General features: G+C 41.4%; 1 protein-coding gene and 1 long non-coding RNA gene across 7 annotated transcripts in view; one reads left to right on the top strand and one right to left on the bottom strand.

Annotated features, from left to right (window-relative positions):
* Positions 1-20,402, bottom strand: part of LOC145350922 (BCL11 transcription factor A-like) — a 208,957-nt gene extending 188,555 nt beyond the window's left edge. For 4 of the 6 annotated variants that reach the window (XM_080200390.1, XM_080200391.1, XM_080200389.1 and 1 more), the window contains exons 1-2: positions 20,262-20,402; positions 14,628-14,960 (exon numbers count right to left, since the gene is read on the bottom strand). In XM_080200390.1, the coding sequence (XP_080056516.1) occupies positions 14,628-14,960; positions 20,262-20,316 (388 nt within the window). In that variant the 5' untranslated portion in view covers positions 20,317-20,402. Of the gene's footprint in view, positions 1-14,627; positions 14,961-17,092; positions 17,172-20,261 lie in introns of those variants that run through there. The other 2 variants (XM_080200392.1, XM_080200393.1) reach the window with 2 other exon arrangements.
* Positions 20,403-22,095: 1,693 nt separating this feature from the next.
* Positions 22,096-23,752, top strand: LOC145350585 (uncharacterized). The gene is made up of 2 exons (XR_013888228.1): positions 22,096-22,373; positions 23,410-23,752. It is a non-coding gene; the product is annotated as an uncharacterized LOC145350585 (long non-coding RNA).
* The last annotated feature ends 2,480 nt before the right edge of the window (positions 23,753-26,232 follow it).

Raw genomic sequence — 26,232 nt, 5'->3', positions numbered from 1 at the left:
CAGTTGCAAACAAAATATGCCATATTAAACATAATTCATACATCACTTTCTGACATTGGCGACCCCATTAGAGAGCTACGGCTGGCCTAGCAAAAGCATCCTACTGTACATTAACATTAAAATGCCTGGAACATTTTGACAGTCTTTTGAAATACATTTTAAAGGGCGAATGCTTTGCTTCAAGTAGTTTCATTCAGAATCTACAGACCCTATAGGTGTGTAGTCTTCATTTGAAAGCTTTTCAGACTGGCTGCACTGGAGGAATGTGCCCGTTTACTGTGAAATAGAAACTGAGCCAACAGAAAGCCTGCAGCATGGGCGGCAATTTAATGAGAGCACATGAGTGCTGTCCAGGTGCTCTTCGCATCAAAGTCTTTCTTTCCTTTCAATGATTGGAAATAGGTTCACCTTTTTGCAACTCTGATTTTGGGAGAGGTATTAGTAAACATTCTAATGTTTTCACTGAGCAAATAAACAGCTCAATGGGCACAAGTATAGCAATTTGTGAATATGAAAATGTGCAGATTGCTTCAGTGTAGAAAAGGAGATGCAACACTATTTATCAAATGACAGCATGGCAGAACCTTTTCAGAAGAGCTTTAAAGATCTTGAGAAAACATGTAAATAATGCAATTTATAATATTAGTATCAATATAGTGCCACCACTATGCCTGGTAGCAATGATGGCTGAGCCAATAAGCCACTGGGTGGAATAAAGTTTTGCTGCTTTTGTTCCTTAAGCCACACGAGAAACAAGTTTCCTGCCTGCACTAAAGTCTCTTCACACAACTGCACACAATGGAAAAAAGACGAATCACAATGTTTAAATGCTGCTGTTTTAATGGATCATAGCATTAGCCCGCTTTAATTGCAAACTTTTTTCTTCAAATGAACAACGTGATTTTCAAAAATGTTCCTCTCTCGGTTCAAGGAAACTTTAGCTGGGGATAAGAAATGATGAGAGAATTTTATTGGTGATCATATTTCAGCCTCAGAGGGCCATTTAGGGACCTGCAAAACCCAATCACACTCGGTAAATTTCTCAAAAAGAAAACTAAATAAATACTTGCGTTCCTAAAATTACTCAACTTCTACAAATCAAGAGCAAGTACAACCTCAATCAGGCCCCAGGTTGTTTTACAAACTGCACCATACTCTCAAATTGTAATGCATGCATTCATTCTGTTTAGTTGAAGATAAAAAAAACTGACACCTTCTGTGTTCTGGAAATAGAGCACAAAATGACAAGTGGTAATACAGAAGCCCTTTAAGTAGCAGCGAGACAGTCCATTTGGAGTTTGTGAAAATGCAATATCAAGTTAGATTTCCTTTATTTCCCTCTGAAAATTACTTAAATGCTCTGAGATCTAACAATGTCTTTAAGTTTTTTTTTAAACTCGGCAATTCTTTTTCCCTCCCCAGAAACATCATATTTCATTTTAATAGGAAAATTTCATTGAACATGACACCAAAAATCCATCTTTACTTAAAAACCCCAAGGGTCAAACATGAGCAGATGCTCACAATTCAGAATCTGAATGCCACATGTGGTCATTTGGAATAACACAAGTTTGAATTTTGTCACTATTCTACATTTTCAGTATCTATTTTGTGTAATCACTTAATGCAGTAGCTCTTCTTCTTTTATTACAGTTTTATGCAGCTGAGCTGCATCTGAAGATGTATCTACAAACTTTTCCTGCTGGTTACTTCCTTCTATTGGCAGCGGTGGCGAGCGAAGCTCCCTGAACTCTATATACATCTAAATATGCTCCTGGGGTGACATCCAAGTCCCACTCAAAAAGTGAGATGAGGCTATATTTGCAATCTCAAACATGTGGTTCAATTCCAGAACAAACTCAGCCTTACTATAAACAATATTAACTTATTTCATCCATTTCATTAGGTAGGCTGAGGCTTCCTTAATAAAGGCACAATGAATCACATCTTTGTCATCAGTTATTAAAAATTATCTTGTTCTAATTACTTTAAAAATAATTATTTTAATTTAAAAGGCTAATAAGACAGCAATTCCCACCTCCCTCCTTGTCTCTATGTGACAGTAAGCTTCTTACACTGATCTCATACGAAAACATAGAACATTACAGCGCAGTACAGGCCCTTCAGCCCTCGATGTTGCGCTGACTAGTGGAACCAATCTAATGACCTTCTAACCTAAACGATTCCAATGTTATCCATATGCCTATCCACTGACCATTTGAACACCCTTAAAGTTGGCGAGTCCACAACTGCTGCAGGCAGGGCATTCCACGATCTTACTACCCTCTGAGTAAAGAACCTACCTCTGACATCCGTCCTATAATTACCACCCCTTAATTTGAAGCTATGTCCCCTTGTGTTAGCCATCACCATCCGAGGTAAAAGGCTCTCACTGTCCACCACATCCAATCCTTTGATCATCTTGTATGCCTCAAACAGGTCACCTCATAACCTTCTTCTCTCCAATGAAAATAACCTCAAGTCCCTCAGCCTTTCCTCATAAGACCTTCCCACCATACCAGGCAACATCCTGGTAAACCTCCTCTGCACCCTTTCCAATGCCTCCACATCTTTCTTATAACGCGGTGACCAGAACTGTACGCAATACTCCAAGTGCGGTCGCACCAGAGTTTTGTACAGTTGTAACATGACCTCACGGCTCCAAAATTCAATCCCTCTACCAATAAAAGCTAACACACCGTACGTCTTCCTAACAACCTTATCAACCTGGGTGCCAACTTTCAGGGAGCTATGCACATGTACCCCGAGATCTCTCTGCTTGGCAACACTACTAAGAGTCCTTCCATTAGCCCTATATTCGGTACTCCTGTTATTCTTACCAAAGTGAATCACCTCACACTTTTCCGTATTAAACTCCATCTGCCACCTCTCGGCCCAGCTCTGCAGCTTATCTATGTCCCTCTGCAAACTGTAACATCCATCCTCACTGCCTACAACTCCTCCAACTTTGGTGTCGTCAGCAAATTTACTAATCCATCCTTCTACACACTCATCTAGGTCATTTATAAAAATGACAAACAGCAGCGGCCCCAAAACAGATCCTTGAGGTACACCATTTGTAACTGAACTCCAGGTTGAATATTTCCCATCAACCACCACCCTCTGTCTTCTATCAGCTAGCCAATTCCTGATCCAAACTGCTAAATCACCCTCAATCCCATGCATCTGCATTTTCTGCAATAGCCTACCACGGGGAACCTCATCAAACGCTTTGCTAAAATCCATATACACCACGTCAACTGCCTTACCCTTATCCACCTCTTTGGTCACCTTTTCAAAAAACTCAATAAGGTTTGTGAGGCACGACCTACCCTTCACAAAACCGTGTTGACTATCCCTAATCAATTTATTTCCCTCTAGATGATTATAAATCCTATCCCTTATAATTCTTTCCAAAACTTTGCCCACAACAGAAGTAAGGCTTACTGGTCTATAATTCCCAGGATGGTCTCTACTCCCCTTCTTGAACAAGGGGACAACATTTGCTATCCTCCAGTCTTCCAGCATTATACCTGAAACCAATGACGACATGAAACCTAACTGGGAAACAGTGTCTGAATCCAGGTGAACACACACAGACAAGTTCTCCCCACCCCAACATACATGTCAAAACTGGCAGTACAGTGGTTCGAACTCCTGCCTCACAGCACCAAAAGCCGGGATTCAATTCCGACATTAGGTCACTGTCCATGTGGAGTTTGCACATTTGCCCCGTGTCTGTGTGGATTTTCTCCAGATGCTCCAGTTTCCTGCCACAGTCCAAAGATCTATGCGTTAGGTTGATTGGTCATGCTAAACTTCCCCTTAATGTCATGGGGATAAGCAGGGGAACTACATGGGGTTACAGGAATAGGGTCTGGGTCGGATTGTCAGATGGGCTTGACTGACTGTCTTTTGCACTGTAGGGTTTATATCAATGGTCAGCTCCCTTGATAAGTTGCCAAAAGGACACTCCTAGTTTTCAATATTTCAAATATATACTGGATTTTTTCTTTTCAAAATCAATATACTTTGTTTTTAATTTCAGCAATTCCCCACACAAAAAAACCAACTGTAGGCACACTGCTCCTTGTAGGAATTTCTCCCATTATATCGGTATCCATGTCTGTACCAGCAATGTAAGAATTCTCACAATACCAGGTTAAAGTCCAACAGGTTTATTTGGAATCACAAGCTTTCGGAGCACCGCTCCTTCATCAGGTGAGCCACTCACTCACCTGATGTAGGAGCAGTGCTCCGAAAACTCATGATTCCAAATAAACCTGTTGGACTTTAGCCTGGTGTGTGAGGTTTCTTATCATGCCCACCCCAGTCCAACAGCAGCACCTCCACATTACATACCAATAAAGTAGAAAGTTGAAAGGGTCGAGAGTTCAAGTTTTTAAGTGTCCAGGTCACCAACAACCTATCCTGGTCTCTCTTCCTCCCTGCCCCACCCCCCAATGCTGACACCACAAGTTAAGAAAACCCACCAAAGCTTCTACCTTCTCAGAAGACGAAGAAAATTTGGCATGTCTGCTACAACTCACCAACTTTTACAGTTGCACCATAGAAAAGATTCTTTCTCGTTGCATCACAGCTTGGTATGGCTCCTGCTCTGTCCAAGACTGCAAGAAACTATAAAGGGCTGTTAATGAAGTCCAGTACTTCACTCAAACCAGCCTCCCACCCTTTGACACTGTCTACGCTTCCCGCTGCCTCGGAAAAGCAGCCAGCATAATTAAGGAACCCATGCACTCAGAACATTCTCTCTTCCACCTTCTCCCTTCAGGAAAATGATACAAAAGTCTGAGGACATGTACCAAACGACTCAAAAATAGCTTCTTCCCTGCTGACATCAGACTTTTGAATGGACCTATCTCACATTAAGTTGATCTTTCTCTATACACTAGCTAAGACTGTAACACTATATTCTGCACTCTCTCCTTTCCTTCTCTATGAATGGTATGCTTTGTATAAAGTGCAAGAAACAACACTGTATACTAATACATGTGACAATAGTAAATCAAATCAATGGAAAAACATGGAACTGCCTATTTGTATGAATAAAAGCACCCAATTGTGTTAGTTTGCAATCTAAGTAAACCTTCCCTTGAAATACAAGCCAATGCAGCAAAAAGATAAGAGTAGACCAATGAAGTAAGTAGTCAATCTACAGCAACTACATCAGGATAGAATTTGCTGATGCTTCCGACAGGTAGTCAAATCAAAAGTCAGTCTGTTAATCTTTGGGACGATCAGTGTATTTAGCTAAAATTGATCGTAAGGGTTTAATTGGAGTATGTGAAAAAATATTGCACGTGAAACATTGTGTACACCCTGCACCATTAAACTCACTGCTGTACAACAGAATGAATTATAGTTCATAATGGAGTCTAATACTTAACTAATGCTTTCTTTAAAAGAAAGTAACAAATGAGTGATGGGCAAAAATAAAACCCAAATTCAATTCAGAACTGCAGAATTACCCACATCCAAAGGCTGTGGCACAATATTGATATCTATCGTACTGAATACTGAATCATGGCTTTTGGGGCAAAAGAAAAAAGCTGCTTTCTCAAGAAGTCTTTAGTATAAATATTTTAGAGCCACAGCTTCAGAAGAACTGTCAGTTCCATGTTGGAGTATTGATTAGATTTTTGGTTGTGAACCTGAGGCATTTCCTTCCATTCTTAGCAGCACGTTAAGCTGATCAGAGAACTAAAAATATAAAACAAAAAAAAGGTTTTCCATGAAACAAGAATTGATATCATTGTTGTGAGGCTCCCACCTACACACCAAAAGTAAACTGCAATAAAAATCCTCAGCGTGTGAAGGTACTCATAAATTATACAAGAACAGCGTTAAGATTTTGAGAGTTTTTTTTAAAAGGATGACCTACAGCAGGCATGATGCATAGTGACAGAAATAAAATGCTGGAGAGCTGCTCTTTGTGCTGGGAGCTCATCATCGAGCACTAGAGTAGTTAGCACTCAGAGTACTGTAAATTATCACTAGTCATGGTCATTGATTTTCTGTGTATTATTTCTTTGGGATTAGAGGAACAATGCAGCCCTGCTAACACCTCACCAACAGCTCCACATCCTGTTCGTGAAACAATGTTCCAGAAGTCAATGCCAGCTCCTTTAAAACATTTTTTCACCCACTTTCCCTCAATCTTGTGTCCATCAATTACAAAGCATCCTTTTGTCCTAGTACTCACCCTCCCTTTGCTGTCACATCACGTTTCAAGACACCACGTGTGGATTAGTTTGTAGATGATTTCTATAGGGCAAGTTCAACCTCTCCCATTTGCTAAAGACTCTCAATTTAATTTGCTTCTACAAATATCAAACCCTCCCTCCTCCTCTCTCTCTCTCCCTCCCTCTCTATACCAGAACCACCCCACACCCCACTTCCCCCACCCCCACCCAGAGCCCTCAGGTTATTGGCTTTATCACAAGTCTTTACAACGTAAGCCGGGAAAGACGATAAGAGCCCGCCCGCAAGGCCAGGCAGACCAGTCTCAACTGGTTCCAAGATAAAAATTGAGCCGTGTCGTTTTTTTCTCCCCCCCTCAGCCAAAAGACCCAGAAGCATTAATGTACTGTCAGCAGGTAAAGAAAAAAAAAGCTGCTCACTGACTAGGACACTTTCATCAAAAGTCTGGATCTAAGCCAAGTTCATCTGTTAATGGACAGCCATCATCAGGCCCCCCCCATTCCTCTCCACTCCCAACAACCCCCTCCCCCCAGCAACCCAAGCTCTCATCAACCCTGCCAGTCTACTGTGCTCTTCTACCTCTCAGCTCCTAAAAGCTAGACATAGATTATGTCTGCCTTTCCCTTTCTATTCGGGATAAACAAAGTGCTTCAAGTTCAGGGCACACCCTGGGACCTATGACAAAGCAATCTATCATTCTGTCTGCTAAACCAGTCTGGCTGCACCAAGGCTAAAGAGACTAATGGTTCAAATGTACAATTTCCCTTTGTGCTGCTGCCCCTGTGCTGCTAACCCTTTTTCTTTACTGTCTTCAGACGAGCAGATGTGCTTGACCGCTCTGCATAAGCCCCTCCCGGCCAAGTCAGGTTTAATAAAAAGCTGAAGGAGAAGGAAAAACACAAAGATATATTAAAAGAAAGTGAACAGTTCCTCTTCTCAGTTTTGAAATGTAAAATAAAAGCCCATCTCCATTGAAAAAAAAGTAAATTGTAAGTAATAGATTTTGAAAGCTGCTACTAATGATCCAGAGAAAGAAAACTGATTAATTATTTTAGGATGTCCTCACTCACTTGGAGTGTTTTATTAATGAAAAATAAATTTGGAAAGCATTTCATCTACTGAAACTCACCTTGCTAGAAAAAAAGCTTTTGACACACTATTCATTCTGTGCCCTTACACGCACGCCCTTCCCTCCCTTGCTAGCATCACAGGTCCCTAATTCTGCTTGCCTCTGTGTACATTAGAGACTTTAAAGTACTTCATTTTGCTCTTGATCACTTGTATCTGTGCACGTTTAGGGCAGCATCAGGTTCAGATTGATCTTTAATAAATCTACTCTGGGGGTGGTTTATTTTAGATAAACCATTTTCTGTGCTAGTGTGCACAGATTGGTTCATTAACAGCTCATGCAGTGAGCTGAATCCATTCATGTCTGCACAGGGAAACCAATTCAGATTGATCTGAACTAGGGAAATTACCATAGGGAGCATACAGCCAAACAGGTCGGACTCAAGCTGTCAATAAGCTGATTTATTAAAGACCGATTCAAACCGATGTCGCTACTCACACAGTCTTTGAGCAGCGACACCCATCGTCTCTCTCAGCCTCGTACTATCTGTACCACCACATCTGAAGTGGACTCATCAAGACTAAAAATTAACCAGCAAATATCAAATTAAAAATCTTAAGGAACGTCCATATAATCCAAAGCTATTAGACTGTTTATAATTACCCATGTTTATTTGCTGAGTTCGATTGATTCAATTTGGATTTGTGAGGAAAGTCACAATGCAGCAATACACAGGACAGAACAACTCTCACGTGTTTACTCAACCCAAGCTGGTTTCCCTTTAGTGTGAGAATCACAAACCACAAGAAGAGGAGATTGAAGCAATTGAAAACAGTTCAATATCTACTGGAATACACTGCTCAACTTCAAAAAAAAAGGCCCAAGGAGCAATATTCCCAAATTAACGCAATATACTGAATGGGAAACTGCTCAGGAGGAATTACATTCAACGGTTGCACCTTAAGTAATTATTGTTCGATCCAAACAGGAGCCACAAGCATTCAACCTGTGTTCATTTGAATAGAATTTCAACTGTCATCAAACCTCTTTACATCGAGAAATTTTTGGTATAGAGCTACCTTATCAAAACAGATCCTACAGTCCTTCAACTGGCTCTTTCAATTCAAAAATGTATTTATAAACACAGAATTAAAATTTCCAACTGAAGTAACAGAACTACAAATCTTACAACTTTTCAGAGCTGGATTGTCTCCATCAAAGACTGGGAATATAGTCCGCTTAGCTTTTTCTGTTATGAGGCATGGCAGTATTCAATGGCTTAAACAATTACTAACGAATCTCCAATATATTAAAGTGTTCCTGCATTATCAGTGATCACTGAAGGAAGGGAGCTTTTTATTTTCCTTCCCCCAAATTGCATAACAACCATTTTTATGAAATTATAAAAAATAATAGCATTTAGTTTAGTGCATTTAACTATGTTGTTGCAAAAAAGAGGGCATAATGTCAAAGTTGAGCCATTCTATTTGCCTCGCAGACACGCAACAGTGGAACAAATAATGTGAAATGGGGCACCTTGCTCACATTGTAACATCACTGGACCTTTCATCTGGCCCCCTATCCTCTCCAGTTTTAATTTTTTTATTGTTAAGAAAGGGGAAAAATGTAAATCATCTATTAGATTTCATCATATCTTACTAAAGCAATTACATCAAGAAAATGATAGCGCGTGTGGAATCAATTATGCATGCACTTGGATTGGGACCAAAGGCTACGAAGTCAGATAGGGCTGCACACAGAAAAAAAACCTGGAACTCACAGATGGACCCCATCAGTTCATCTTACTGTCTAAAAAGTTCATGCACTTAATAATTTATTTGTGTTCTGGATACTGTTTCTCCACTGAATATTAACAACTTTGAAGCGTGCTTTCAGCATAGCAGAACTGGAAGGAAGCAGGCGGCTTGCAGCTTTTGACTACAGCATCTTTGGGAAAAGAGCCACAGAGGCAGCTTCTGTGCTAATGCAGAAAACATGATCAAAAGTGATTAACAACAGCTTCATATGCAAATTACATTAATAAAGGAGTGAAAAGTCATCATGTAAATTAAATATGTCGAATCTCTTGGTGAACTTTCAATCTTGAGGAAAGAGGGAAAAAATAGCACTGCTTTAATTTACATCATCAATTTTCCGAAATACTCAAATCTTGGCGATACAAACAATTTTCACCTTTTCTTCTGCAGCATCCTGACAAGCCAGCCTGATGCGTGCCGAATGCACATGTTAATAGGCCAATCAAAAATGCAAAACAATTGGCAATTACAGCGAGGACCTAATGGTCATTAGAATTTACAACTAGGTAATGAACTAAAGTCTGCCCACACCATGCATATTCATAAAGCAATTTAGCCTTTGAAGATTAAAGAAGTGCTTAAAATTCAAATGAGCTTTGGTAAATTATCAGCAAGATTCATCCAGGAAGTGCAGGTTATTCTAAGCCATTTCTTTAAGTTTTTTTAATGACAAAAATATTAGGTCTGTTAATCTAAGCTTTCTACAAGCAAGGATCGTCAAGCCAAAGCATAGGAACAATAAAAACACCAGAACAATTACATTAGCATCCATGGATCCCAACTTCTATTTAGAATCCTGACAAAATATCTAACAATGTGTCCCACATACACATTTATATATATATATTATATATAAAGGCAATTAGCTTACTTGAAAACTGCTGTTACAGTCGTGATAAGACTACAGCATAGATTGTTGCACTATCACTTTACAACCACTGGGCATTTGATAGGAGTATCTCCACAACAACATGCACCAAGGGCAAATAAATTTCAATTTTTTGGTTTATGTTAGGTGTGCTAACATATTCATGACCACCCCACACTTCACTCATTCAGTGCCTAACACCTTTCAGTACACGTCCTGTAATCTTATCAGAATATTTAGCAAGATTACATGCTGGGAGGCAGGCAGTAAAATGAGCAGATACTACAATGGTTTAAGTAAAAGAGTGCAAAATTTTCACAATTCTTTGACAGTTAATTTGTGAACACATAAATGTTTACACCCTGTAATATTTTGCCCCAGTGGTGTTATTTTCTATTAGGGTTTATCATGGAATTCCACAAATCACCAACCCAAAAAGAGAACTGTGGAAATGAGAAGGAAATGACAAGCCATTACGCCAACAAAATAGCAACAATCATTTCTGAATTTCAAAAGAAAATCCACAAGTTGAGAGCATGATACTCATAGGCATCCATTCTAAATTTTCTGCTGCTCTTGTACATTAATGACATTGCAAGAATAAGGCAGCTTCCCAAGGACAGGAGCTCACCATGTAATAACCCTTCATTCTCCAAATATCTAGAAGAGAGTTGATCTCAGTCTCTCCATCTTTCTCACTGCCAATCCAAGCCAACTGATTTCTCAGCTTAAAGAACAATAATGGCTTTCCATGTTGGACGATGCCACAATCAAATGCGTAAAGCAAGTAACAGGTCTTCTATTAAAATCAGCATTCAACATTAATAGACAACTGATATTGAGAGCTGATTCAACAAACTACTTGTCTTTATAATGCACAACAAGAAAATCCACTTCCCCGGTTTCCTCTCCCTTCCCCCACGTACATACTAAGGCTGCAGTCACTGTTTATTTGGAAGATCAAATAATATTCTCCTCATTATTGAAACGATTCATTGGCTTATTTGGATACTACATTAAACTGTCATAAAAAATGGCACAACTTCCCAGTTAAATATGCGTTGAGAGTCTTACAGAATGTGTTAACGTCACGCTGAATGAGCCTCAGCTAATTGGCATCATGTTTTTCAGCCAATACAGACGACAGTTGTTTAGTTTAAGGAAATATATATTAAAAATATTAAAGTAATGATCAGAATGATTATTTTCAAATGTGGTTTGAATTTGGGTGCCTTCTCTCGTAAAGCATCTTACTGCTCAGATACAAATGTAGACAGCACTATAACAAACACTGCTGACAACTTGCAATCTAGCAAAAAAAATTGGCAATGCGCTGCAAATTGCAATTTATTTATTGTTCATCAACATTCATCATACGACCGTGAAACATTGCAGGAGAATTCTTATTTCTTTCTATTAAAAAAAGGGCTGTGCCCATTTCCCAAAAGGTGGCATACCCAGAGCTGCCACTTCCAGTGCAGAACAATATTACTGTGCACTCATGAATAACATTAATATTACAGCATCGCATCTCACAGGACATTTACATGATCCCATCTGAGCTCACACCTGAGGGCCACACTCAGGCTTGATAATTGAGCTCTGATTGTAAAGGCAAATGAAGAACACTAAAACCCTGCTGGGATCTAGGTTGACCTCATCCACCCTGCACCTTGCTCTTTCCCGTGCCAAGGTGTCTCTCAGACACTGAATAAGGAACATGTCAAGACACTGGTGCCAAATCACTGAGAGAGAAAAAAAAACATCATAAAATGAGAAGAAGCCAGTGGCCCTGGTCAGTACTGTTGAACCAGTGTTCAATACGTAACCAGCACAGAGCACGATGCTGAACGCTCAAGATGCCCAGTGCTTCGAGCTTTAGGGAAAGAAATGGCGTGGTGCCAGGAAATGGCCGACTAGGCACTAAATGCCTTTATTTCACAAAGGCTTGCCAATATGAATATAAAAATTCAGATGGTAAATTATCTGCTACATAATGCAATTCTTTTGACAACTTTTTAAAACTGAATAATATATAAAATAAACTCGCCACTTAATTTCATATTTGTCAATTAGCTAATTACAACAAAGAGAACGGAGTGCAGACGCTTCTGGCTAGGATGGTATCCTAAGACAGTGGCTGATTACCCTGGCTAACAAATGATGTACCACATTAGGCAGCCAGCCTTGCTTCTAATTTTTTACAAAGCTGAAAATACAATAAAACTTTAATCTAACCTGATTTATCAAAGTAAAGCACAATCTATTGTCAAGTTGGTTAAAGTAACAAAAATACAATGTTTATTTCCTACATCACTAAGAATAAACATACCGTGTACACTACAAAGCTCACCACCACCATCAAAATGGGCAATAAATAAACTGTTTAATGGTCAATCTGTTTAATGTAATGAAAAAGCCCATGATTGCACTTCCTTTACAATCTTCCACAACTGGCAATGACAAACTTGAACATGACACCTTGGTCAGAATGCTAGCAATTTCTCAGGGATCTTTTAGTAAAATGAAAGCACATTATCAACACAGACAGAAAAAACAAGTTTGTGAACATAGGCTGTAAAATTACAACAAATTAATCAAGAGAAACAATTTTAACTTTTCTATCACTTAGTGCCAGGGCAGGGAGCTCTAGCATATGTGTAGACACACAGTTACTGTGTAAAATATAAAAATTATTAAAGGCCACATTATAGAATTTTGTTACAGAATTTTCAAATATTTACAATTTTGAATAATAAATGAGCGATACTGATTGAACAAAACATCTTCCACCATTTAACTCCCAAAAACACACGTCTCAAGGCAACATTATTTGCTTTCCATTTCTCAAGCGAATCAAGTATCATATATATATTATATATATAATACACCCTATTTGTGAGTGTGACCGCATGTTGTCCTACTGCATATCTATGTGCCTATCCAATGCATATAAATCTACTGTGCACTCTAGACTTTCAGGGTCCATTCTGAGCAATCTAGATCACATTTGTTTGACGGTGTCTGTGTGGTATGTCTTTTGAGCTGCTCTCCTCAATATGTAAATAGGAGGTTGCATCACTTAAGCAATACTCCATATTTGGCCATTTAGCATGGCTTTTTCAGTCTCTAAAGGCTAGAAGCCCCTTCCGCCAGACTCCTGATTCATTAATCATGCCCTGTATTTGTATTCATTTTCCTTCATATCTCAGACAACATATATAAATGGTTGCTGTATTATTTGTCCCCGCAAAGAATCTCTAACTCGCTTCTCACTGCAATACAGAAGCTTCACATTTATTGGAATGATAATGCAACCCACTAAATCTTCAGAGAAAAAGTAGAAACATAATTTATCTAAACAGTGAACGAAAAAAGTCAACTGAAGGAGGTAAAAGCCTGAATTACATTTTCAATCTAAATAAAGCATTTTTCTCCTGTAAGTATGTGCTGGATATCTTCCTGTATAATTAAATATCATTAAATAAATATCTGAAATACATTCCTATATCGAAGTTTTTTTGTGATTTTGCATCTTTGATTAAGCAATTATAAACTATAATTATTATAATAAAATTAGATTCGATACAGCTTCAGTGGTTAAGGAACTAATGTGCATACAGACTTAATATTTTTAATAAAAGGAAAATAAGATTTCCAACGACGACTCAGCAACAAGGAATCGTGACACACATTTATTCTAAGCTCTCTAATTTTTTCCCCCCAAATTAAAAACATTTTCATTAAAAACAAGGAATAATTCATTCAATTTTTATTTTTGTATTTCCCATCACAAAGCACTAGCAAAGAGAATTTACAGAGATTTGATTATTTCATATCAGAGTTAAGAGAACTGAGCACTGTAACAGTGATAATTTACACTCAGTATGAACTTAAAAGGATAATGATTTGAATTTATACAGTGCTATTTTTGCTACCAATATTCTGGATAACTAACTATAAAAATACTAATCACATTTAAAGAAAAACTAAATTTAACCACTCAAAAGAAAAACTGGAATTTCTGCAAGAACTCTTAAGTAAATAAAATTTGGTGAATTTTGATTTGACATCAGGAGAATGAGAGAGAAAGATAGGAAGAGGAGAGTCAAACGCAAACAAAAAGGAGAGAAAGAGATAGGGAGAGCAACACTCATGCAGTGACAGAGAAAGAGACAGCACAAGAGGGTGAAATGTAGCAGGAGAAACCACAGCAGAAAGAAAAATCAAGATACATCTGTCAGAACCACATCACAAAACAGAGAGAATGCGAGAGGCATTTATCATTCCACTGAAGAGACTTGGTGCATCGAGTGGCCTTTCCTGTCAAACCAACCTTTGAAATTTCTAACATGCCCTTAAACTTTCGAATAAGCATGTCTGTGCGCTTCAGCAACTGCCCTCTTAACTCTGGCCTGGCGAGTATAAATGGCATCTTAAAGTCAAGGTCACCCATGTCATTTTGCCAAGGGGCTATGTTTAATTACAGTGCAAATGCTGACAGCTGATAGAGACTCAGGGACTAGCAGCAGCACTCTGATTAAAGCAAAAACAGGGGAAAAAAAGGATACAAGGCTTGTGTTTTTCTCTGGTTATTTCTGTTTGTGTATGGATGTTAGTTTGGTTTGATATTGTGTTTGGTATTTTTTACCTGCCGCTGTGCTTTCCTGTTTGGGGCAAACTCCCTTCGATGATGTAGAAAGGCAATCATCATCATCTGGTGTGACCTGTATGCCAACCTCGACAGGTGTGGATGCCTTTTTCAGCTCACTGGGAGATGGTGACGGTGGCTTATCCACAGCTTTGTCCAAGCAGAGGCTGCCATTGCATTGCTTCCTTTTGTGCTCAATAAAGATCAGAATGTCTCCCAGTGGGAAATTCATCTGACACTGGCCGCAGGTAAGGAGGTCGTGGTCACCCTCAGGGGCTCCCAAGGTGCCATGTTCCTCTTCTTCATCTGTGAGAATGGCTTCCAGGGAATCAGCTACAGTAGAGGAACAGGGGAGGAAAAAAAAGCAAAAAAAATCAGACAATTCTTCTCAACAAGCAACTTTAACTTTAATCTTTCTTCTTCAACTTTCCCCACAGGGCTATATCAATAACAGAATGAATATGAGAGGCTGTATTTGGAGGGAAGGTCTCTGTCCTCCTGCTGAACTGTGCAGCTTCTCCAGGAAACTTAGTGCATGGCAATTTATGCACAAAAGCACAGAAGTTTTAGGGAAAGCAGTATCTGATTTGGATCGCATCATCTTTACCCACACACAGTAAAACATGCCAGTGAAAAATGAGTAATTGTTTTATATGTGGTGTTACTTCACATTCCCTTATAATTGACCTGATTGCTTTGGGAAGGCTGGGCATATTTAGAGTGTAGTGGTATTACAGCAAGAGGGGACTTTTCAGCTGCTTTTCTCCTCCTCAAAATTATTTTTGATTATTTTAATGTTGTAGAAATAAAGGGATTTGTTCAGCACGGAGGAACTGGCTTGATTATTTCAATTTTAGTGCTCGTTCAAACAGCTGGTAGCTTTACATTACATAACTCTACATGCCAAGGATGGGCTTTGTGACAGAAGCTATTGCCTCTCTTCCTCCTTTTGTTAAAGGCTCTTGGTGGGAGCCCCAAATACCTATTTTGACACTTAGCTGCACTAAATAGAAGCATTAATTTATTAATATTTTACCGTAAGTGTTAATAGCATTGGAAAAGCTGCCCTCCCTTTACAACCACTTGCAGCCCTTTTCCAAGGAAAGCTAATAAATTGGTTTTAATTACCTGATATCGCAAAGAATCACACCAAGATTTTAATTCCACGATAACAGACTATACAAGTTTCCTAAACATTTTGGCAACTAAAGGAATTTGATCAGTACCAGTCAAATTTGTTCCTTGGTATTGAGAGTTGCAACCACCTTACAATATCCTTCTCATAACTCCTAATTAGACCAAACGTGAATACACCTCCCCTATCCTCACACACACCTAGTGACCAGTTGTGACACAGCCATCAAAACTAGTGCCCAAAAAAAATTTTACAAATCAAACAAAATTTAAAATTCAAAATATTATCATATTAAAGTAAAAAAGTGCAAATTCATGTCTGCTTGTAATGGAAATTTATATAGGCAAATCAAGACAATTGATAAGAATTTCACTGGCACTTTATGGAGAAATACAATTGTAGAAGAATAATCTTGCAAACTTTATTTTTAAGCTTATTTAACAGAGGCTTGTGAGGAAGGGGCAAGAAAGGTTACACCTTTATTTCAGTTATTTGTCATGATTTTCTGAGATTCCAATACTGATTGGAAAAAAACCTTATATTTTGTTTTCAAGTGACACATAGATTTGAATTCACATTAACCAATGGTGTGGTGCAACCCCAAGAAAAAAGCACCCACATATAGTAAATCACTTTTTCATTTTAAATCACAAAATACTAAATGAGTTATGCACTTTAATCCAAGTGATTAGCCCTACATATTTTTGCAATGAATGTGAAATAGTAAAGCATGTTATCATAAATATGCAGAAGAATGTGTACACAGATACACTGAATTACAGAATCGATGGGCTATCCATTCACCAAGTTAACAGCTTTATTGCCACAAGTATTAGAATTCTACACTTCGATGCATTTGAAGATGTAATTTTATTGCTACTTGTACTGGGCTTATATGGTACCACTTCGAGAAGGATGATTTTGGGCTTTAATATAGGTTTCAGAAACAAAAATGGTGTGCTGTTCTGGACAATGTAAAAGTGGAAACTATCCGTTTCAAATCATGCGAAGAAATATATTAACGCTGTCAGAGAGTTTGGGCTCCTTTTCGGTTATTTTAATTCGTTGTATTGAAAGATAAGGAAGAAAATCACGGGATGTAATTCAAACAGATATACATACAGTCGAGTCAAGCGGCTTCAACATTATTACTTTCAGCTCTCAATAAATCCAAGAAAAAAGTACTAGCATACTAATGTGTCCCCAATAAAGTCTCGAGTTTCAGCTGTCAAAATCTATCCAAACAATATCACGATGTATTTTCCTATCTGAATAGAAGCGTCCGCAACTACCGCTGGACCGGCTTGCTGCGAATTGTTGGAAGCCTTACTTGATTTTCATACAAATGCCATTCCGCAAAACTGTAGGGAAGTGTCGGTTTGAGAAGGGGTTTGCAAATAGCAATAACGTTACGAACAAGATAAAGCGCGAGGTGAAATCTCTGCAAGTGTTGGGGAGAGAGCGGGAGCACTGAGCCTTGACAAGCCAACACTTTGGTTTGGAGCCGAAGCTACAGACATCCTCATTGTTCCGGGCTTGTGTTTTGTTTCAAAGTACTTCCCCACAATAATAAAACGCCCGGGAATCACCGCACTCCACACACGTGGGTCAAAGCAAAATATCCCCACGGCAAACAACCGGCTGCCATTACTGAACAAACTTTGTTTTTGTATTGTATTAGTACCTATATTGATTTTTAAAAAACAAATTCCCTTTTACTCCACGTTTCTTATCGTTTGTGGAAAGAGGGTGGGTGACATTGCAGTTGTAAAAAAAATTGCTTTTATTCGATGTTTGATACCTCTTAAAGCAGTGAAATTTGGGGCGAGTGCATCTGGAACCCTCATGCAGGTAAAGTTTAGCATCAAAAAGATTTCTTTACCTGGAAGATCATCGTATGGAAAACGGCCATTGAAGCAAAGAGTATTTTGGGGGGGGAGAGGGGTTCAATATCTTTCGGTTATTTTTCTGGGGGGTGGGGGACATAAAGAAATGCGAGCCGTCGAGAGGAAATACTGTTGAAACGTATACAGGTTGCAGCCTGGACTTGTTCCTGAGGTTACTCTGCCTCCTAGCGACACAAACCAACTGCGCTGTCCCCCACCCCCATCCATTAAACAACTTGACATCTCCCTTGAAGAACCGAGCAGTACAATACTCTACATTTACTCAATCTAACCTGGACTTTCTCAAACATAAATCTTTAGAAAGCCAAAAGTCAATGGTCTTTATTGGCAAGTGGAATCACATTTTACTCCCCCTTATTTTGCACTTCACTATCTCGTTCACGGCACTTCTGAATTAGGAAAATTTAAAAAAAACGCGAGGGAAACTCCCACTTCTTAAGGCGACTGCACTTTATTCGCCAGGTATTCCTTTTGTTTGGCCCGCCAGCACCGTCCCGTTCCCCTGCCCCGGAATATTTCATTGTGAATTCCCATCAGATCGCACACTGACGGCAACACTGGAGAATCTGACAAGAAACAGGCGGGTTTCCCCCAATAAAATCTAAAATAAAATTAGAAAGCTGCCTGATCCCGGGCAATGTGGGGAACCAACTTCCTTGTGAGCCCCGGCCCCAACACCGCCGCCCCAGGGAAGTCCGCCTCTCCTCCCCGGGACCTCAACCTGCTCCCCACTACTCCCCCACCCACCAGGCTTTCAGACTCTCACTGCTCGGGACCCTGGATCCTTTCCCCCAGGGGTCTCGGTGCCCGGGATCCTCTCCGCGGCTCTCGGTGCCCGGGACCCCTCTCTTTCTCCGGGCTCCTGGCGCACAGGACCCTCGCCCTCTTTTCCCCGGGCTCGGGGACCCTCTTCCCGGTTTTGGGTGCCCGGGACCCTCGCCCTCTCTCTCTTTCTCCCCGGGCTCCGGGACCCTCTCTTTCGGCTCTCGATACCCGGGACCCCTCGCTCCCCTCTCCCAGGCTCCGGGACGCTGTCTCTGGGCTGCTCGGTTACACGTGTCCCGGAGAAGGAGCCGCTTCCAGCCCAGCTTCCCCCCCCCCCCGGGAAGAGGGACCCGGTGTGTGACCGGGGGAGGGGGAAGCTGGGCGATCAGAGGGGGTTAAGCCGGGGAGTTAATTCGGTGTTTGAATGAGTATCGGAGCCGGGAGGATTGGCGGTGCGGAGCAGAGCGGGGCGGGCGGCTTCTCCATGAGGTTTCCGCACACGCGGAGCTGCAGCTTGTTGTAAACATTCAGCACGAGATTTTTCCCAATCACAATCTACTTGCAGCGTTTTTGAAAACCTTCCAAAAAAATATAGTGAAGAGGAGGGAAGGCGAAGTTGAGCGGTAAATAATAAAAAAAAAGTTACGGCGGCTAAAAGTGAGGGGAGGGAGGAAGGAGGGATAGTGAGAGGGAGATGTGCCTCGGACAGCGGACTGATGCCCTTTGGCGGGGCGGTGGCAGGGGATCAATCGAGCCGCCGGCAGGGTTGGAAAGTACCGGGGCTGAGAGTGTCCGGAGCGGGGCTGAGGAAGGGGGAGAGAGTGTCCGGAGCGGGGCTGAGGAAGGAGGGAGAGTGTCCGGAGCGGGGCTGAGGAAGGGGGGAGAGTGTCCGGAGCGGAGCTGAGGAAGGGGAGAGTGGCCGGAGCGGGGCTGAGGAAGGGGAGAGAGTGTCCGGAGCGGGGCTGAGGAAGGGGGGAGAGTGTCCGGAGCGGGGCTGAGGAAGGGGAGTGTGTGTCCGGAGCGGGGCTGAGGAAGGGGAGAGTGTGTCCGGAGCGGGGCTGAGGAAGGGGGAAGAGTGTCCGGAGCGGGGCTGAGGAAGGGGAGAGTGTGTCCGGAGCGGGGCTGAGGAAGGGGAGAGTGTGTCCGGAGCGGGGCTGAGGAAGGGGGGAGAGTGTCCGGAGCGGGGCTGAGGAAGGGGGGAAGTGTCCGGAGCGGAGCTGAGGAAGGGGGGAAGTGTCCGGAGCGGGGCTGAGGAAGGGGAGAGTGTCCGGAGCGGGGCTGAGGAAGGGGGGAGAGTGTCCGGAGCGGGGCTGAGGAAGGGGAGAGTGTGTCCGGAGCGGGGCTGAGGAAGGGGAGAGAGTGTCCGGAGCGGGGCTGAGTGTCCGGAGCGGGGCTGAGGAGAGAGTGTGTCCGCCGGGTTGAGGAGGGGAGAGTGTCCGGAGCGGGGTTGACCGGCACTTTCGGACAAGGAGTTTGTGAGGAGGAAGGAGGGGGGGGGGGGGTTGCAGCTGAAACAGGCGCGGGCTGGGGGGGGGGCAGGGGGGGGTCTCGGACTCCAGCCGCTGTCCCGCTCCCTCTCTCCGGCCACTTGCTGTCAAACGGTCCGGACAGCCCGGCGCTCCCCCCCCCCCCCCCCCAAACCTTTCCTCACTAAACTACCTCCACTTTCCTAAGAGGGCAACCACCAGCTTTGATTTTCTCTCTTCTTCCCTTCCTCCCCTTTTCATAATTTATTTTTTTTTAAAAAAAGAAAAATCGGTGGGGGGGGGGAGAGAAAAGTAACAACAAACAAGAAGAAAAAAAAATTTCCCCCCAAAAGCTACTCACGTGAAAATTCCCGTTTACTCAAGTGCTGAGGGTTGCCTTGCTTGCGGCGAGACATGCTCGGTCACATCGGGAGCGGGAAGAAGGAGACTCCAGAGAAAATATCTTCATCAATGGCTTGACATAAAATAAATTAGAAATAATACAAAGATGGCGGCTGGAGATGGATTGTGGGATAGCCGTCATGGCTTTAAAACCACCAAGTTCAAGTGCGTACGTGACGTGCCCGCGAACTTGAACGTCAGGAGGTGGCTGGGCAGGGCGAGAGGAGACAGCAAGCCAATGATACATACCCAGGGACACGGGGCTGGACAAAGCCCACTGATCAGAGACACACACTCACACTCACACTCACTGCTACAGCTTACCCAATAGCAGCTCCAGGCAGCTTTCCAATCAATCCATCATTCCCCCCCCCCCCCCCTCCACCCATCCACAGCACCTCCTCCTCTCTCTCTCAAAAAACACTCCAATACTCCCCACCCCCCCCCAAACCACCATGCCAGCCACCCATCTTTCCCACCCACCCCCCCACACACACACACACACACACACACAACCCCCAAACTGCCTGCAACTCATGGGCACAGGGCGACTGGTCAAATGCACTCCAAAAAAGCTTAACATTCGTGTTCTGCACAAGTACAAGCAGGGCTATCAGGAAGAAGGCATACACACACACACAAACACACAGTTATTTTGACTGCGTCCGTTATTATTTGTCAACTCGCAGCAGAAGGATGACATTATTCACAAGAGTTCATTTCTTTTTAGGGGAGTAGGGGAGGGGTGGTGGGGGGAGAGAGAATGGACCAGGTTTGCAAAGTGTTTCGTGGTATATAAATAGCAAAGCGGGGTGTTAGAATTCCAGACTACTGAAATGTCGACGGCGTACACGTGAGCCAGATTGTGCACTTGGACAGACAACAGATATTTACATTTGTATATTATTTTAAATTAAAATCATAAATCTAGTCAATGGGTTTCTTTCACTTTCTAACACAAAACCAACTGCTCCTGGAGGTTGCTGACCCTTTATGTGTGTATGTGTTTCTTTTAAAATGTATATATTATATCATGTTCATTTTGTAAAATAAAATGAGTGTCCTCGACAGTCTATTTCCGTGACGTTACCTGTTAACCAGGTCTCTTATTTTCGGTCACTTATCGGTGGATATTTCACAAGACTGTGGAAATGCATCAAGTAACGTGAATATAAAATATAAAGTGAACATGTTAATCCTATTATTTCTCTACCCTTTGTGTCGCTCATTCTATACAGTATGTTAAACGCAGAACGGCTTGATAATTGATCTTCACACAGTTCATTCTCATTTTTCAATGGATTTGCAGGTATTTTAGTTGCAGGTATTTGAGTTGAATGCAAATCGTGTTTAAAATAGCCATGCTGCTTCTCATTTCAAGATACACATACGGCCCTTCTCATTTATGCGAGGTGAGAAAAAAGTGTTCGAGTAACCTTTGAAGATTTTGCACCTGCATCGACCGTTTTATTTTAAAAAGTAATAACATTTCAAAGCACATGATTTTTTTAAAGGGAAAAATGATTTTATGTTAATCCTGTTGCCCTTGGTGATACTTGGATGGTTTCATTAAATACGATGGCTGGAAGTCTAGTAAATCAATATGAAATAAAACATTTTTTTCCAAATCAGCCCTTCCATGTTGATTTAAAATAAAATTTGCACAACAAACTAGAAAAAGATCATGTGTAACATAATGCTTTGCAATTAGGGAACGGTAAATAAGGAAGAATTTATTTTCGCGCGGATCCAGGATTGGGGAATGCAGCGAGATTGCTTGCGGGGTAGAGAGTTTAAAGAATCTTGTTTTTATAAAACTTGTACTGCTCAATAAATCTGTACTGATGCAACAGGGACTGTATAATATGGAAGATTTCAGAGTCGTTTAAAGTCATTGTTTCCATGAAGTATGAATGTGCTCCCCCCCAACCCCCCACCGTAACCTTGTGTATATGATGGTGCTTTTTTTTATGAAGTCTAAATGCTTTTAGCTGGAGAGCCCCGAACGTGAATATGGCCAACCAAACAGTTCAGGCAGCAGAAGTGAAATTGAACTCATTTGTGATCAATGGTAAGATATGTTAACAGAAACTGCGCCATTTTTTTTCTTTTCACCAGCTGGAGCAAGTGGTTGAAGGGTTAACTATTTTTACTGACACTCAACGATCCGGTAAGATCTGCGGTTGCAGCTGTACCATCCCTCTTACACGAGGAAGTTAGGTTACTTAAAGTCATGGATATAAAACAAAATGGTTTTATAACTCTTAAACTCAGGGTGGATGGCACTTCTTTTAAAACGGTGAAAGTACATTTCCCATCTGCAAGGGTTCTAAATGACTGTAGGTTGATTTTTTTTAAACGTGCGGTTTTCTGCAGGAGAGGGTCCTGTAAATTTATAGTGAGCGAGGGCAAAGAGCTGCAGAACTGCCAGAGCCAAGTTTCTTCGAGCAGACCTCCCCCACTTCTAATGCAAAATGATTTCTGATCTAATCTGCATCTGGGAGCTGGCTGGCTGCTAACCTGGTCAGCTTTTATCTGCCATCTTGTCCAGTAGTTACTAAACTGAGTTAGCTGATCCATGCATTGCCCAGTCTCAGGCAAACAACGTAGCCCACACCAACCAACTCCCCTCCACCCCGCCCCCGTCTCTTCTATACTTTCGCGATTTACATTAGCGACGTGGGCAAATAAAAGTTACTTTTGTGTGTAATGTCCGCCGTCTGCGATTCGGACCCAGCACAATCATTCCCCACTACCCGCTCGAATGGCAGGGAGAGTGAGGAGAGATGGTGGTTGGGGGGAACGGTGGACGCATTCAACTGCGAATCTGATGATCACTTTGTGGACAAGTCCGTAGTGAAGAAATTAATTCCATCTTTTGATTAGCTCAGTAATTATAACTTTATGCCATGTACCCAGTGACTGGAGTTGTGTATTCAAAGTCGGCTGATTTGCTTAGTAAATGTTCCGAGCGCGGATCTGTGTGTGTGTGTGTATATATTTTCTCAAAGAAGAATTTGGCTACTCGTTTTTAATGCATCCTAATAATTATTTTAGCATTCAGAGCAGCGTCGAAGCGTTTCACTTGTGACTCCTTTTATTCGCAGAAACCCCTATGGGTGCCTCCGAGCAAAGCAAGTCAACGATCTATCACGCAGCCGATTCAATAGCAGGCTGAGCTAACCTTGACCTTTACCTAGACCTCGCTCCATCTGGTGCCAGGGTGTTTTTCATAATGTTGATGCCTTGCAGTCAAAATTGATCAACGCGGAATCGACCGCCTGACCTCCTCAAGGGGCGTTGCGAGGTAACCTGGCTGCTTGAAAATCGAGAGAGCCATGTGCAAAACATGGGCAGGAAAATTGAGTGTCCGCTTGGTCGCATTTCAATATGTAAATGATCAGGCATTAACAGTCGCGACCCACTCGCAAAATAAATCAAATCACTCTGCTGTTTTGTCATTATTTTTTTCTCCCTCGATCATTCAGTAAATGTACTCTTTTTTTATTGTTTTCTCACCGGGTATTTGCAGAAGTTACACCCCCCCCCCCCCCAACACATACACACCCACCCCACCGCCGCCAACCTTTGCTCGGTGATCAGGGCCTTGTAGTTGCTGATTGTAATCAAATGTTTTGCATAATCTACATAGCTGCTGCGGTCAGTGGTCAACAGCATGCATAATTCGAAAGTTTAATTCAATTGTCAGGATGATAAAGGCAGAGTCTTAGTTTGTAACATGACAACTAATGCTTGATTAACTAATTGATTTGCTCGCGGATATCTAACTTCGAAGCGCGTTTTTGTTGCAAAAGAGATTATAAATTTGAATGAACTATTGTATTTTGGGTTAGTGGACAGTTGTGGCAACATGCGACTTTACTCGCTTTCAGTACATTAAACTGAGAGCACTGTTTGATGTCTGTCCGCTGACAAGACTGATCTATTAACAATAATACAACACTTTCGGCCACATTTTTTTCTCATTACCACACATCCGACGAGCTTTACTGCACAGGTTCGCCGCAGTACCTATTGAAGATAAAGGCGAAGTTAGCGATGTTTTCTGTATTGTCTACAGAGTCTTGAAGACGTGCCAGCGCTTGCCAGTAAAAATGAGTGTCAATTACAAGCTCCCATATTCCATCCCACATATTAGGAGGCACTTGAGCAGAAAGCGCTCAGATGACGTTTGCACTATATTCAGAAGTGCAAATCGTGTAGGCTTTGTACCAAAACTAATCGCGAACAAAAGATGTGTGTCTCGGCATACAAAATTGAGTGAGAAAGTGTAGCATTTGAAATGCCCCTGCTGTACAATCCAAACGTAATTGGTGGCATGCATGCTGTGTGTTATGTTATACATATGGATCTGGTGCTATAATATTCATTGCCTTTGTTCAAGATGAGACAGGCAACCGAGAGGTAGTAGTACAACAAAGATTGTTTTGTCTGTAGCTGGATCTGTATTGCTCTCCCCCCTCCTTCCCTCCCCCGCCCTGCCGTCCAGGTGTGAAAAAAAAGAAACTTGTAAAACTGGATTTTGGCTTTCACCAAATAAGATGAAAACAAGTACCTTTCATTAGCTTGGATATACCGTGAGCATTCTCCTCTCTCCTCCCACTCCACCAAAACCTAGGGATCATCTCTTGCAAACTATAGCAACCTTACAGGAATGAGAAACCGGTTGTGCCATGCTGCATTTATTTTCTTTTCCCTAACTTTTTAGAACTGCACATCCAAATGTCAAAGTTGCCCCACATATGTGTCACTTCAATATTTTCTTGCGACTATGTTTTATCGTTTGCATATCCTCTTTCTACTGCTCACCAACTGGCTTTTGTACAATTTATAGCACAGTATCGTATTTACTGGATCCTAATGTCTTTATGTCTTATCGGACTTCTTAGGTTTATGTATATCATTTCCTACCAGGAGTCATTGATTACATTTTGTCTCAACAGAAAGTTATTCACTAAAAAGTCAAATCTAACAATCTTTTAAATTTCATTGATGGGCAATTTAAAAATATAAGTTAATTTGTGTTTTAATAATAGCATCGTATATCTCATTTACTATCCCCTCCATTTCAATGTATTTACAGGTGTTTTGTCGGTCCACATATTGTCTAGGTGTGTTTTATTTACGAAGACACTATTAACTATTTGCTTTTAATTTCCTGGAATGCCCACACATCACGAGAGACACCATTCTTGGACATCATTTTAAGTTTCTTTTAATCCAACGGTCACTACTATGATAAACACTTGAACAGTTAGCTAGTCTTAATACAGACCATTTCACCTTTTTGCGGCCAGACATAAGCATACAAGGACCTATTGAATCTGTCTGGACTCAAGTGCAGACAGATGGACGGCGCATAGAGCCAAGAGGTTACGTTTGCCAAGCCCTGCATCGACCCTTTCAGGGGGACCCCACTCAGCCAGTCTGTTGTTAGAGTTGAATTATAGTCATGCACCGGCACACAAAACATTCTTAATAACAACACTGCTGCACATTATTAAACGACCAGCTACCACTTTACATAGGAGATTCACTTCGAATTGCATTACTTCTTTGGAAACATCTTCCAACTATTTAGAATATTGGGTCAAAACGTGTCTCAGAGTGTTCCTAGACTTCATGTATTTGGGCAGTAATATATCATGGAACTTGCCATTGCAAAATAAAAACTTGACATTTGTTAGAGTTTCTTTCTACTGTCATATCAAGTTGTATTGTGAGACACAGTGTGTCTAGCAAGCAAGGTAATTATATTTTGGGCGCTGGGATGGATGGAATAAGGACATGGATTTATTTCTAAATAAAGTATTGATCAGAATCTAAATTGATTGCATACATCCCGCTAACCGCTACAGGACACATTGAAATCGTTCCAAATAGCCAAAGCTCCCGAAGTCATTTAAAAA

The sequence above is a fragment of the Carcharhinus amblyrhynchos genome, chromosome 12 (genome assembly GCF_965287045.1).
Source record: "Carcharhinus amblyrhynchos chromosome 12, sCarAmb.v2.hapA, whole genome shotgun sequence".
NCBI classification, from domain to species: Eukaryota; Metazoa; Chordata; class Chondrichthyes; order Carcharhiniformes; family Carcharhinidae; genus Carcharhinus; species Carcharhinus amblyrhynchos.
This window is presented reverse-complemented; position numbering and strand designations above follow the sequence as displayed.